At 61.2% G+C, this 12,978-nt stretch overlaps 1 protein-coding gene across 1 annotated transcript in view; it reads right to left on the reverse strand.

Moving 5' to 3' along the window:
• The window catches only part of Ptprn2 (protein tyrosine phosphatase receptor type N2), a 631,370-nt gene that overhangs the window by 32,577 nt on the left and 585,815 nt on the right, over positions 1-12,978 (reverse strand). Inside the window, exons 15-17 of the mRNA XM_048785405.1 lie at positions 12,557-12,704; positions 6,291-6,364; positions 537-614 (exon numbers count right to left, since the gene is read on the reverse strand). Coding sequence (XP_048641362.1) covers positions 537-614; positions 6,291-6,364; positions 12,557-12,704 — 300 coding nt within the window. The remainder of the gene's footprint in view (positions 1-536; positions 615-6,290; positions 6,365-12,556; positions 12,705-12,978) is intronic.

A 12,978-nucleotide genomic window follows, 5' to 3' on the forward strand; every position in this document is an offset into this window, starting at 1 on the left:
AGGGCAGGGGGTGGGGAGGTCAGGTGGTGGAAGGGGGTGGACATCATCACCCTAGGAACACGTACGACTGTCCAACTGGGGACTCTGCATCGTGCACACCCAGAGAAGTGAAAGGCTGTGCTGCATTTGTGTACAGTGAAATGAGTGCAACCAATCAGGAAAAACAGAACATCAACACAAAAAACAAATACGTCACAATAAACCACATAACTGTGTAATTATAATTGAACTAAGTATGATTATGATTAAAATGTGTTAATTTCATTTCTTTATATTTTATAAAATGACATTATAAAGTGGCTAAAAACTAAAGATCTCTAGGCACTGAATCTCTCAAGGTGAATTTTGATACTAAATTTGAAAAGAGATTAATGATAAAAATATCAAAGAACTCATAAATTCTGAAATCAAGTAACGTTTAGTGAACATCCTTTAGTAAGTTTGAATGGGCTTATCTGAATTCAAGGCATTATTCACAACCAATCTATTTAGATCTCGTTTTTAAAAAACATTTTAGGTAAAAAAAAGAGAGTCACCTGCCAGAAGTCGGCCACAGTGGCGGGCAGGGGTCCTTGGGTGGCGATGTAGGCAGGATTCCTCGGGTCATGATCCATCTGTGGAGACAAGGCACACAAGACGGTCAGCCACAGGTCAGAAGCGTCCAGAGGCCGAGCCTCGCTGGGGGCGTCTGTGCCCCATGGTGTGACCCCCACCACTGTTCACAGATCCCAGCGGGCACCTGAGTTCCAGCAGACTCAGAAACCACAGCCAAGATGCCTTCTTACACCTGAGTGAGGTTACAAGAGCAGGTCACAGAAACGGGGGCCCAGTGCCCAAGGAGACCAGGGCAAGCCCTTTGTCCCAGCGACACAGCACGTCCTCACGGGTGTGTGTGGAGGATCTTCCTGTACCCCATGGGGCTGTGAGCTGCCTGTTAGGACCCAGGTGGTGGGCTGCAGAGGGGTCAGGCCTTAGCCCCAAGCAGGACTCTCCATGTCCAGCCCCCAGGGACAGACTCGCCGGGGGCCAGAGCTGCAGTGGCTTCTCTCAAGGAGTTAGTGCGTGCCCTGGGGGCTTGTTTCTGCTCATCCTGAAAAGGGGGCTTAGGCCGGGCTGGTCAGCTTGGCCGGGGCCTTGCTGGGGGGCATCATGACTGGGCCAACCTCAGAGGGCCATTTCTCTTCTCTTTCCAGCAGACGACGGGCTGAGAACGGAGAATGTGGCCGAGGTCTTCCTGGCTAGCTGATTGGTCCACACCCTTGTGCTAGCCCCAGTGGGGAATTTGGCTTAAACGACCTTCGTTATGACATTTCACTCAAAGACTGGTGTGCAGGGGACAGGAAATAGCCTGAGGATGGAGCCCTGGGAGGGGAGTGGGACAGAGGCAAGTGCAGGGTGGTCAGAGGCTCCGCTCAGCCGCCAGCCCTGCCGCCTGCAGAGGACGGGGGCACTGGCTGTCGTGCTCCCCAGGTTCCAGCACCCCTCCAGGGGCCTGGAGACCAGCTCGGGGGGGCTCTGGACACTGTGTCAGGGTCCAGCCTCAGGGCGAGACAGCTGCCTGCAGACCCCCACGGCTGGCCGAGCTCCTGCTCTCTGGGCTTGGGGCTGATGAAAGATCTGAGATGCTCTGTATTTCAAGATAACGGCCAAGAACACATTTCTCAGCAGAGTGAAAAATGAGGACGTCTTAACCACATGTGCTCTGAGGCCACACGCAAGGTCGGTGGTGGACCCAGCCGCCACCTTACACACGGCTCCGCGGGAGACCAGCAGGCCTGGGCAGGGAGGGTGCGTCCACCCGGGGCGAGCCCAGGGAGCCCATGCCATCCTCCCACCTGGACAGAACCATGCGGCAGGAGGCTGGAGCGAGGAGCTTCCCTGCGTCCAGTTTAATGGTCTCTAGTGAAAGTGGACATTGTTTTGAAATTCACCACAACATACACCACGCAGGTAGATTATGGTACTCTCACTGAAAGCCCCAACTAAAACGTTTCAGTGACAAATGTTTAGTTTTGATTTTTAAAATGTGCATTTGCTGCGGTGACTATTTACGGAGACCCCGTCTCCCCGCTGTGCACAGGTTCGTGTAAGAAGGAAGACCCACCTCCCCCTCGGGACGACCCTGCCCGGAGCACCTCGGCAGCAGCACATGTGGATCATGAGCATTCAAACCAGCTTCAAAATGAGAGGGCCCTGGCCCCGATGACACGCTGCCAGGGTCCCAGAGGGCAGGTATGCCAGCCTTGTGATAGGTCTTAACTGCTGAGTTTTAAAATTCCTTAAACCATCACCTGCTTAGGTGCCCTGGACAGAGCCGTGGAATCCAGGGACACGGGCAAGTGCATGGGGCCTGGCCGCAAGTCGGGCCTCACAGCTCGGGCCTCGGGCTGCTCCGGGAGGTGCCAGGGCACAGGTCACATTGGTGAGGTGCACTCGCCAACGCAGACTGGAAGGTGGCAGGACGCCTCTGTGAGCTCTGACCCTCAGTGAGGCCGGGGCCGTGCTGTCCTCCTGCCTCTCTGCTGGCCTGCATACAACAGAGTCTACTCGGGCCACCTCTGCTCCGTGCGCCTGGCCCTCTCTCCTTCCTTCTCACATTCTCTGTCTCTCTGTGATATATCTTGGTGTCCCATGCCACTGTGTGACCCTGGGGAGTCTGTCATGCCTCTGGACCTCAGTCTCTGTGTCACCGGGTGGGTGATGGGGAGGGGGGAGGCGGGACGGAATGACCTCCAGGTGCCCTTCAGCCCAGGTCCCAGGTAGACATGTGTGTGTCTGCATGGCAAGCCAGAGACGTGCCTGCATGTCCTGTGAGCCCCTTTGCGTGGGAGGACCCTGTCCCCGTGATTGCAGTGGTGCTGAGAGTCTGGGCCACTGGAAGCACTTCCCTGGCCAGAGCTTCTGTGGTGACGAGCTGGCCCAGAGAGGCTGGTGTCCATTAACCCACATTTAAGTGGTAGCTGGAGGGTGGCAGGACCCAGGCACAAATGACAGTGTGATTTTGCTTGTACTGTTTTCCCCCAGAAGGAGGAACACCATCTGTTGGGTCCGTTGTCCCTGGTAGACTGCTTCTTGGGAAGATGTCACGTGAAATGGGACACAAAAGGTGTCCCCTAAAGGGATGCTTGCAAACAACCCGGTGGTGTGCGGGGGGCTGGGACACACCCGCGTGAGGCGAGCGTCAGGTGGCTTCACCTTGAAGAAGCCCAGGCTGCTTGAAACCCAGAAGTCCCTCCCCAGTAACTTTCAGCCTCCAAGAAAAACTGCCTTTAGGAGGAGACCCAGGTTCTGAGCCCCAAGAGCTCTCCAGAAGCGAGAGTGGGCCGGCCAGGGGCTTGCACAGCAGCCCCAGACCCACCTGGCCTCCTCGGCCTGCACCAATGTCTCAGGGGTCCTTCAGGGAGAGCGTGCCGGCACCTGGGCCTCCCTGCGTTCCTAGGTCACCGCGGATCTCAGACCTCCTCCTCTCTCTCTGCTATTCCTTCCTCTGTGGTGTAGGGGATTGAGCCAGGGTGCTCTGCCATCGAGCCACACCCCGGCCTGGCACAGCCTGAATTGGCAGGTGTCCAGACGACAGGCTCTGGGGAGGGAGGCCGACCTTGAGCAGTCTTCACACTGGCCTCAGGCGTCAAATTGTTAAAGTGAGTACGAGGGTGAGCCACCACTGCCCACAGGTGCTGGCTGTGGGGACTTTCTGAGCCATGCTTGGCCACCTCCTCAGGACACTCAGGACACCTGCCCTGCCGTCCATCCTGGGCAGCCGCTCTGTCCCCAGGTGCCTGCCAATCAAACACCAGGCCATGTTCCTCCTTTCCCAAACAGTGGGACCAGGATGAGGCTGAGCTGTCCCTGTGGCTGGCACCGCGGGCTCGTCCTGGTCACTAACCCACATGCTCTGCCTGTGCCACTGTCCACAGGTGACACCCTCAGTCTGCCCAAGTTCTTAAATGGAGCCCGCGGGTCTCCCTGACTGCCTAGGGGACACGGCTCCTGTGGACTTCCAGGACCCCTCTAAAGGCAGACTGGCGTGGCTCGAGCGTGTGAGGACCGAGTGCCAACACGGCAGGCGTGACGGTCATGGTCCGACACGGCAGGTCGTGCAGCTGCTTCTCGCTCAGAGGCTGCTGGGAAGGCCATCCTGGGCCGCGGGTATTCAGAGAGAAGGGGAGGCGGGGATTTCCTAGTCCCCTCTCACAACCAAATTTGAAAAAAAGACTCGCACTATGAAGCAAAGGGAAAGCCACGAGGTGCCCAGATCCCGTCTCTCCCCTGGTGTCCCTTCTGACCCTAGCCCCTGGCCAGCAGCTGGGAAGGTCACCTTGAATCTGCACTGCCCAGGCCAAGGAACCGCAGGATGCACCCCCACCCCTCAGCAGGTGCGCAGGAAACCATCCAGGTCCTGCCCTGCTGTGGCCACTGCACCCAGCAGTGCCCACAGGAGACGGACCTCCAGCCGGGGCACCCTGACATGCCGAGAGTCCCACAGCCCGGCAGGGACCCACCTCTTGGACTGGGGAAGGGCTTTGCCTGGCCTTTCTGTTTGGTCATTCCAGGAGAGGGACCACAACAGGCAGGGCCCGGATCCTCCCTCTCTTCAGCCACCAACAGTGCTGCCCATCACCCTGGGCAGGACCCAGCACTCACAGGCCTGCCTCACGGGGCACGGGGTTCTGCTCGGGGGACAAGAGTGGCCAGCCAGTGGGCTTTGACTAGAGACTCAGAATCAGTCTTGCTGGGAAGACCCAGGGGACGGCCCCCGTGCAGGAGACAGGCCCCGCCACACGTCACACCTGTGTGAGGCCTGGGCCTCACAGCCCCCTCTCTGCACAGACGGAGTACCTGGAGCAGCCGCTCCTCCAAGTCACTTTTTTTTTTAAATATAATTTTTTATTTTACTTCTAGGTGTGCGCAATATCTTTATTTATTTGGTGCTGAGGATCAAATCCTGTGCCTCACGTGTGCAAGGCAAGCGCTCTGCCACTGCGCCACACCCCAGCCCCCTCACTTTTCAAAGCTGAGTTTGTGCACTGTGTGGGTGTGAGGGGGCAGGAGGCGGGACCGGTAGCTGCACAGCAGGGGCTGAACTGCCCCCCAGAGGTGCTACAGGGGGCAGCCCGGGCAGGGAGGATGCCGGCCAAGGGACACCACCACGTGTCATCTCCTGCTGAAGGGCCACAGGATCTAGGACTCGGGGCGTTTGTGGCCCTAGGGCTGGCCGGCACGCTGGGTCCTGGGTATCCTGACCCCGTCAGACACACTGTGTTCTGTAGGCCCTGTGTTCGGTGGCTGCAAGCCTGGGATTTCAGAAATTACTGATGTGTCCCTTAGACCGACACCAAGGAAAGCTGTGGGAAGGGGTCAGTGCACCAGCTGTCCAAGTCCACACGGAATCCCGGCCCCTCTCTGCACCCCTCCCAGCCCCTGGCTCCACAGGCCCGGTCCCTCCATCCCCACCTGCCCTCCCCACCTGGGCTCTGCAGGCAGCTGAGGCCCAGGGAAGCCCGCCCCAGCCTCCCCTGCTCACCCCCAGCTGGCCTCCACTTCCCTGTGCCAGCTGCCTGCTCTCTGCAGAGCCTGAGCCAGGGACAGCACTGGGGTGGGCGGTGCCCAGAGCCAAAGAGGCTCCAGGAGGAGAGCCCCTCTGAAGTCAGGGAGGCCTGGGGCTCGAGCAGCACGGCCTCCTGCCATCCTCCCCAGGCCCAAGCCTCCACTCCCCTCTCCTCCAACAGCTGCTGGGAGGCACAGCCGCAGGCACCTGCTTTGTATTCAAAGACCCCAGACACCCGACCACCCCAGGCAGCAAGCCTGCTGTAGCAAGGCCTCGGGGCCTCCATGTTAAAGGGAGGCAGGTGGGTACCTGGGTTTCCGTCTCCCAGGAGTCAAGGAAACGGCACCCGGGAGAGGCGACTGCCAGGGGCAGGAGCACCCTCCCAACTACGGCCTGTCGCCCGCCGAGCACCAGGCCCCCTGAGGCCCGGTGCAGCACCCTCCCAACTACGGCCTGTCGCCCGCCGAGCACCAGACCCCCTGAGGCCCGGTGCAGCACCCTCCCAACTACGGCCTGTCGCCTGCCCGAGCACCAGGCCCCCTGAGGCCCGGTGCAGCACCCTCCCAACTACGGCCTGTCGCCCGCCGAGCACCAGGTCCACTCAGACTTGAGGCAGCTGGTGTGCCTGGCCCAAGCCAGTCCCTGGTCACCAGCCAGGGCAGGCACTGCAAACCCTCTTGAAGCTGAACTTTCTCGCCCACAGAGGAGAGCCGCTGACCCGTGCTCTGGGCCGTGTACTTACAATGGGGCTGGCGTTGATGTAGTCCGAGTTGCTGTGACTGTTTTCTGGTTTCAGCAGGATCCTGGAGTGGTCATCTGCAAGAAACCCATGAGAGGTGGTTAGGAGCTGGCCCAGTGCTTCGTCCAGGGGCGTGGGGGACCCGTCTAGGCTCACACCACCCCAGCTCCAGCCCAGGGTCAGCGCCAGCCTTGAGCACTCCTCAGTGGAGTCGTTCCTTCCTATCCTCCAGGACGACCCCGTGGCCCAGCCCTCGGAGGGCAGAACAGAGCTGCTCTCTGCCCCTCGGATGCAGGGACGCCCCCCCTGCCTTCACAGCCCTGCCGTAAAGAGCAGACACACGCCAACGCATGGAGGACGACGCACCCGTGGATATCAATCAACAGGCCACCATCCAAGATAGAGTCTCGTAGTTGACAAGTGGCTAAATCCCTGAGATGACTGGAATTTAGTTTCAAGGGGAGAGTGAGAGCCACAGGAAATGCAGATAGGGAGGAAACAGAGACACCTGGGGAGCCTCGGGTGGACATGAGCTCTGCACAGGCAGAGGCCTTGCCTGATGAGGGCCAGAGCCGGCAACCGTTCCTGGGGCTGACCAGGAGAGCGCATCCCGGGTGAGTGCGTCCCTGCCTCAGTCTGGCTCTGGACGGACTCCTCTGCCTGACTCCAGGAGCTTCGAGGCGTGGCCCCAGGGAAGGTGCAGGGAGCAGTGGGAGGTGTGTACGCTGGCCTGGCCAGAGCATGGGGTGGAGCCTCAAACCCCCTCGTCCTCCATGAGGGGCAGCTGGGGGCACGGCCAGCGGCTCCGCTCTTGCTCCCGGGTGAGTCCCCCGGGGACACGCAGCATCCTTGGCCACCGGGTCCCCCACGGCTGAGAGCTTGCTCAGACTCAGGCTTGTTTCCCCAGACTCGCGGGGGGCCCCTTCCTGCAGGAGGGGAGGCCTCCCGCCACGGGCCGCGCAGGCGGCACAGACTTGGGGACTTCACTGTCACTGGTGTTTCTTTCATTTCTCTCGGAGATAAATTTACCTAATGCTTTAAAAATAACATCTCAGGGCTTGGGAAAGGTGAGAGTCCCGACGGGTTGAACTTGGCCGGCGATGTCGGGGGTCGGGGGACGGGCCTGGTGGGCCAGAGTCGCCCATCAGCCATGACGTCCAACTAGGGGCACTTTTCCATGGAGACAAATTGGACAAGGAACACTGAGAGATGTCACACGTCACATTTATATACACCTATTTACGTGTGGCCAACGTAGTGGAATGTCACGAGGGTGGGTGTGACGGGATGGTGTGGCCGAGCTGTGCCTGCAGCTAGGGTGTTGGGGAGCCCAGCCAGGGCTCTGCCTCGGAGCTGCCCCGGCCCCCTGCAGCAGCCTTCAGCGGAGGCACGACCCAGTTCCCAGCCCACAACTCCACGGCCCTCCTGCACAAGCGTATTCCCGAGAGGGCGGAAATCCGCAGCATCAGAGAACAGAAACGACGTTGACCAGGAAGAGCTGGTCCACTCGGACACCCTAACATGCCATGAGCACTGCCCACACCAGGTCCCAGAAGCCCAGGTCCACGGGGCCTGCAAGGTCCCAGCCGTGCTCACTCTGCTCAGGGGGCCTGACCACTGCAGCTCACAGAGCTCTGGAACGGGGAGCCTGGCTTCTAGCTGTTTCCAGAGGGTTCCGGGTCGCCTGGGCCTCACTGTAAGCATTTTTAACACACGATTTAGGCACTTGTGGCCACCTGTCCACCTACTTAGGAGGTCTGTGCTGCAAGGCAGCCTTCCAGGTAAAGAGGGGCGTGGGCAGGACAAGGACAATTCCAGATCCCAAGTCCAGGAACCCCCTCAGCACCCTGTGTGGCCGCCACCTGCCCCTGGCCCAGGTAGCTCGTGAGAATGGCTTCCCACTACTGACCAGCAGGGCGCCGTGCTCACATCTTGCCAATCAACAGACTGGTTCAGGGCCCAGTCCCCAAACGCAGGCTGCCTGCCAGCTGCAGGTACCTTTGCCATGACGGTCCTGGCAAATTTCAACACAATTTTAGGCACTTGTGCTCTGGACACTGGGAACCACTCCCAACTGAGAGACTTGAGAGCAGGGTCAAGAGGGACTGGTGACCAGGAAGAAAAAGCCACAGCTCGCCATCTCCTGACCTCAGAGGCCTGAGCATGGAGTGGGGCAGACACAGGCCCTGCCTGGGGCCGAGAGGCTCAGCCACTGCCGGCCCGGCCTGTGAGCACCGTGGGAGAGTCTCCTCTGAAAACTGAGGAGGTGATGCCCAAGTCTGTGAGCTACACCTGGGTGAGGACGGAGGGCGCCATCACAGAGAGCGCCATGGACCCTGTGCCCTCAGGAGCCCCTCCAGAGTGTGGGCTGGGGCAGGGCAGGGAGGCCTCCCACCGCGTGGTGTGTGTGGTCGCGCAGCACGTTGCTTCCAGGTTGACGGTGAGGGGATTTTGCTTCGGTATTAGGCTACTTTGAGACACATAGACCTGGAAGGGCCAGGGCCACGCTGGCCAAGCTCAGGATGGGGGATTGGTGGCTTGGCCAGCCCAGGCTCCGTCTGGGGGAGAATCTCTGCACCATCTGTGACTTGTTTTCCCTGGTCATGTCTTAAGAGGTGCCATAGAGGCCAAGGACACGGTCACCTTGAGTTCTGAGTATCCCAAGACGGGCTCCCAGAGCACAAAGTCTAGTGAGGGAGGTCGATGGCAGGTAGGAGGGGAAGTCCCCACGGGTCTCGGCTCTGCCCGGCTGGCTCAAGGCGATTCCCTCCTGTTTGCCGAGCATGTCTCCCCCCCCCACCCCCGGGAGCGAATGAAGTGCAAGGCAGGGACGGCCCTGGACCCGAGGGCGGGCTGCGGACGCCGGGCTGAGCTGGCGGGCTCTTCGCACCTTCTCCAGGAGCCCAGGGGCAGGAGCGGGTGGAGTTCGCCTGGCTGCCTCCTCCTGCACTGGCCTGGGCCCACTGCGTGGTGCCCCACTCACAGGACCCACAGTGCAGGTCCATGGTGGGGGGCCTTTGAGCCCCCGCCCACCCTCCTGAGGTACAAGCAGGCCTCCGTGCCTTCGTCAAGGCTGGCACGAGGGTCCCGTGTCCCGTCTCTCCACACACAGCTTCGACCTGTCACCTGCTCACTGCAGCTCTGCTCCATCCATGAAAGGGGGACATTCCCATTTTACCCTGGAGAAGACAAGGCCCAGGAAGATCCAGAGAGGTCCTTGGTGACAGCGTGCCCTCAGCAGCAGAACTCAGGGCGTGAGCTCTGGCCCTGCCACTTGCTCACCAGGTGACATTTGGGCAAATTATTTGGTATTCAAAGCCTCAGATTTGTCTTCCAAAAGGCAGGACAACACTCACCTCAGGACCGTCATGGCAAAGGTGCCTGCAGCTGGCAGGCAGCCTGCGTTCGGGGACTGGGCCCTGAACAGGCTGTTGGACTGGCAAGGTGTGAGCACGGCGCCCTGGCTGGTCAGTAATGGGAAGCCATTCTCACGAGCTACCTGGGCCAGGGGCGGGTGGTGGCCATGCCAGGAGCTGAGGGGGTTCCTGGAGTGTGGCCATCAATGGACTTGGGATCTGGAATTGTCCTTGTCCCGCCCAAGCCCCTCTTCACGGGCCTCTAAGGAGGTTTTCCCAGGCTCCTCCTGAGTAGGTGGACAGGGGGCCACGCCCCACCTCACTGGGAGATGCCTTCCTTGGCCCTGCTGTGGGAAACACAAGGCATCTATCTGCAGGGCTCACGGAGCTGGCACTCGGCACGGGGGGCTTCTTTGACCGAGTGGTGGGCTGTGTCCTCCTGGGCTCTGCAGCGGTCTCAATTTTCTGTTAAGATTTAGATCACACCTTTTGTGCTGCTGGCTGCACATTCTTTCTTTCGATGGTGTGGGTCTGCAGTGTGGGGACATCTGTGACGGGCTGAAAGGCTGCTTCTGGAGGGTCGCAGCTGAGTCTTCAGTGGAGACATCAGCACCCGTGACCACAGGCTCCTTCTCCAATTTCATGGGTCCATGATGGTCTGACATGCTGCGGAGAGGCAGCCTGAGATTGCTCACCCTCAAAAGCCAGTGGTCAGTGCCGGCCCAGGGATTCCAGCCAATCACACAGGAAAACCTTTGCTGGACCCGTCGTAGCTGAGGCACAGGAACACATCAACATGCCACATTTGTTTCAAGTCTGAGGCGCTAAGCAGGCGTGACTGCAGATCTGGAGCCTAGGACAAGCCACAGGGTGGTCACCGGCACGGCTGCTCCAGGGGACACATCCTGCGTGGCTGCACCACAGAGGAGGCTGTCTGCATTCCAGAGATGCAGCCAACGAATTTTGGCGTCTTGGTGCCTAGAGCTTTGAAACAATTCAGCCTCAAACAAACTCACCAGCGTCACGTGGCGCGGAGCGTGCCCGGGGTGAGCCCAGGTGCACTGCGGGGGACCTGGGCACAGGCTTCAGCCTGCAGCTTCAGGGTGCTGGTAACAGGTGGTGTGGGTACCCTGCCAGGCCTGGAGGGAGACCCCGCAGGAGTAGGGGGGCTGGCACTGGGCTGCACAGGCGTGCGGCCTCTGGGGACCTCTGCCCTGGGGCAGGAGGCTCATCCTCCAGCCGCAGCTCTGCATGTGCCCAAGCACACAGGCTGCAGGAGGATGGCGGGGTGGGTGGCCGGGCGCCTGGCTGCAGATGCTGGGTGAGCTCCTGGCAGCGTCCTTGAGGCCTAGTGGGTGCGGCTCAGCTCTGCAGCATGGGAGGCTCACAGGGAGGTCCTGGCTGGCGTGGAGGGAAGATGGGCAGCGGGGCCAACCGAGTGACTTGAAGACGTGAGAAATGTGTAAGATGAGCAGATGGCAAAACCCGGGGGCGGAGGGAGGAAGGGGTGGGGGTGGCGCCTGGGGTCCTGGAGCACCAGCAGTTCTTACAGGAGAGACCCCCACTCCAGCGAAGGCAACTCAGCATGATCACCATGGAGACGTGCCCACTGCGACTCACACTCGAACCTCGCGGTGAGAGCGCCAGTCCCAGAGGGAGCAGCCTCGAGAGCTGCCCCTCGCCCTGGCACCGGGGAACCTGAGTGGGACGCCTGCTCCGAGCTGCACACAGGTGGGGACAGGAGGGCTGCAGCAACAAGGAGCTGGAGGCCAGGGGGGGCCTGGGGTGATGGCACCGAGGGAGCTCGAGGAAGTCACAGAGAAGGAGCTGACAGGCAGACGCAGAGCGGGGGCGGCACTGTGGCTGGGAGCAGGCGGACTCTCCGGGTGTCGGAAGGCCTGAGTCATAGAGCTGGCTGGGGGCCTGCTCCCCCAGGACAAGTGCAGAGCCACAAAGCAGGATGGAGGGGGACAGGAGCGGGTAGACCCTGGGGCCACCTCTGCTGGGAAGCCTGATGTGAGGTCCTCTGAAGGAGGAGCCAGCAGACCCCCAAGCTGCTGGGGGGGCCACCTGAGCAGGCCTCCCCTGCCTGGCTCCGCCTCCCCTGCCTGGCTAAGGGTCCAGGGCACGGCCCTGATGCCAGGACCCCAGGAAGGCAGCACAGGTCCGTCCAGGCACTACGGGAGGCCTTCCCTCCTCAGCCTCACTCTGGTTGGGACCTGGTAAGGTAGAGTCCCCGGTCCTCCTGTGGCCACTGGGGATGGCGTGCACCTGGGGAGGACTTCTTGTGTTGAGGCTGCTCCCGCTCAAGACCCGACCCCAGCGTGCTCACCTCTGGACACTGGCCTCTGAGCCCCGGCCCCTCTGCCCCCGTTGGAGGGTCCAAGAGCCAATCTAGCCCCAAACCTCCCTGGGCAGCACACCCCAGGGCCCACGTGTGTCCGTGAGGCCACCCCTCCCCCACACAGTGACTCCTGGTGGAGAGCAGGTGCTCAGGGACCTCCACTGCAGCCACCGCGAGGCCGAAGGCTATGATGGACACAACCGTGAGAGCCCAGGATGCCCAGGTGCTGTGCCGGGTGCTGCCACTGCCCAGTGGGATCCAGGTGCAGATGCAGCAGGCCCTGAGGGCAGGCTCGGGCCTCTGCCCACGCCTTTCTTGCTGGCCGTGTGCCCCAACCCCTGGCTTTAGGACCCTGCCACGGGGTTAAAGGGGGAGCTGTCTCTGAGCTGCCTGGCTGGGGACAGCTACGGGGCACAGGGCACTGGTCCTCAGTGGGTGCATGTCTGCAGGTTGGTAAGAGGGGTGGGCTCTCAGACCACAGGGACGGGGCCCAATGTGGCCTCGGGAGCATGCAGCCTGCTTGTGTCACCTGCCCCTCACCCCCGCAGGGCCCCCAGCTGGGTACGTACAGGTCAGCACTGCCAGCGAGCGGTTCTTGGGCAGGTTCTCCTCCCTCTGGGCCACCAGGGAGCTGCTGGGCTCCGCCTGGTAGGCGCACAGCGCGTCCCACTCCTTCTCCAGCCGGTGCTTGTTCTTCAGGTGGTCCTCCATGTAGGCCTGGAAGGGGCAGAGCGTCAGGAGCCCGTGCACAGCAGCTGCCCGGGCCAGGCGTGGCCAGGAGAGGCCGGCCTGCTGAGGCAGGACAGCACGCTCCCCGTGACTTCCAGGCTGCCGGGAGGTGCCCACCACGAGGGCCACACAGCCTGCTCTGGAACTAGAGGGACTGCTGGGGAAGATGGAAGACCGTCCTGGCCACATGTGACCAGCCAGCCAAGGGGGTGCGAAGCCACACCTACGACCCAGGGAGGTGGGCTCAAGCAGGCAGGGTGGG

The sequence above is a fragment of the Marmota marmota genome, unplaced genomic scaffold (genome assembly GCF_001458135.2).
Source record: "Marmota marmota marmota unplaced genomic scaffold, marMar, whole genome shotgun sequence".
Classification (NCBI taxonomy): Eukaryota; Metazoa; Chordata; class Mammalia; order Rodentia; family Sciuridae; genus Marmota; species Marmota marmota.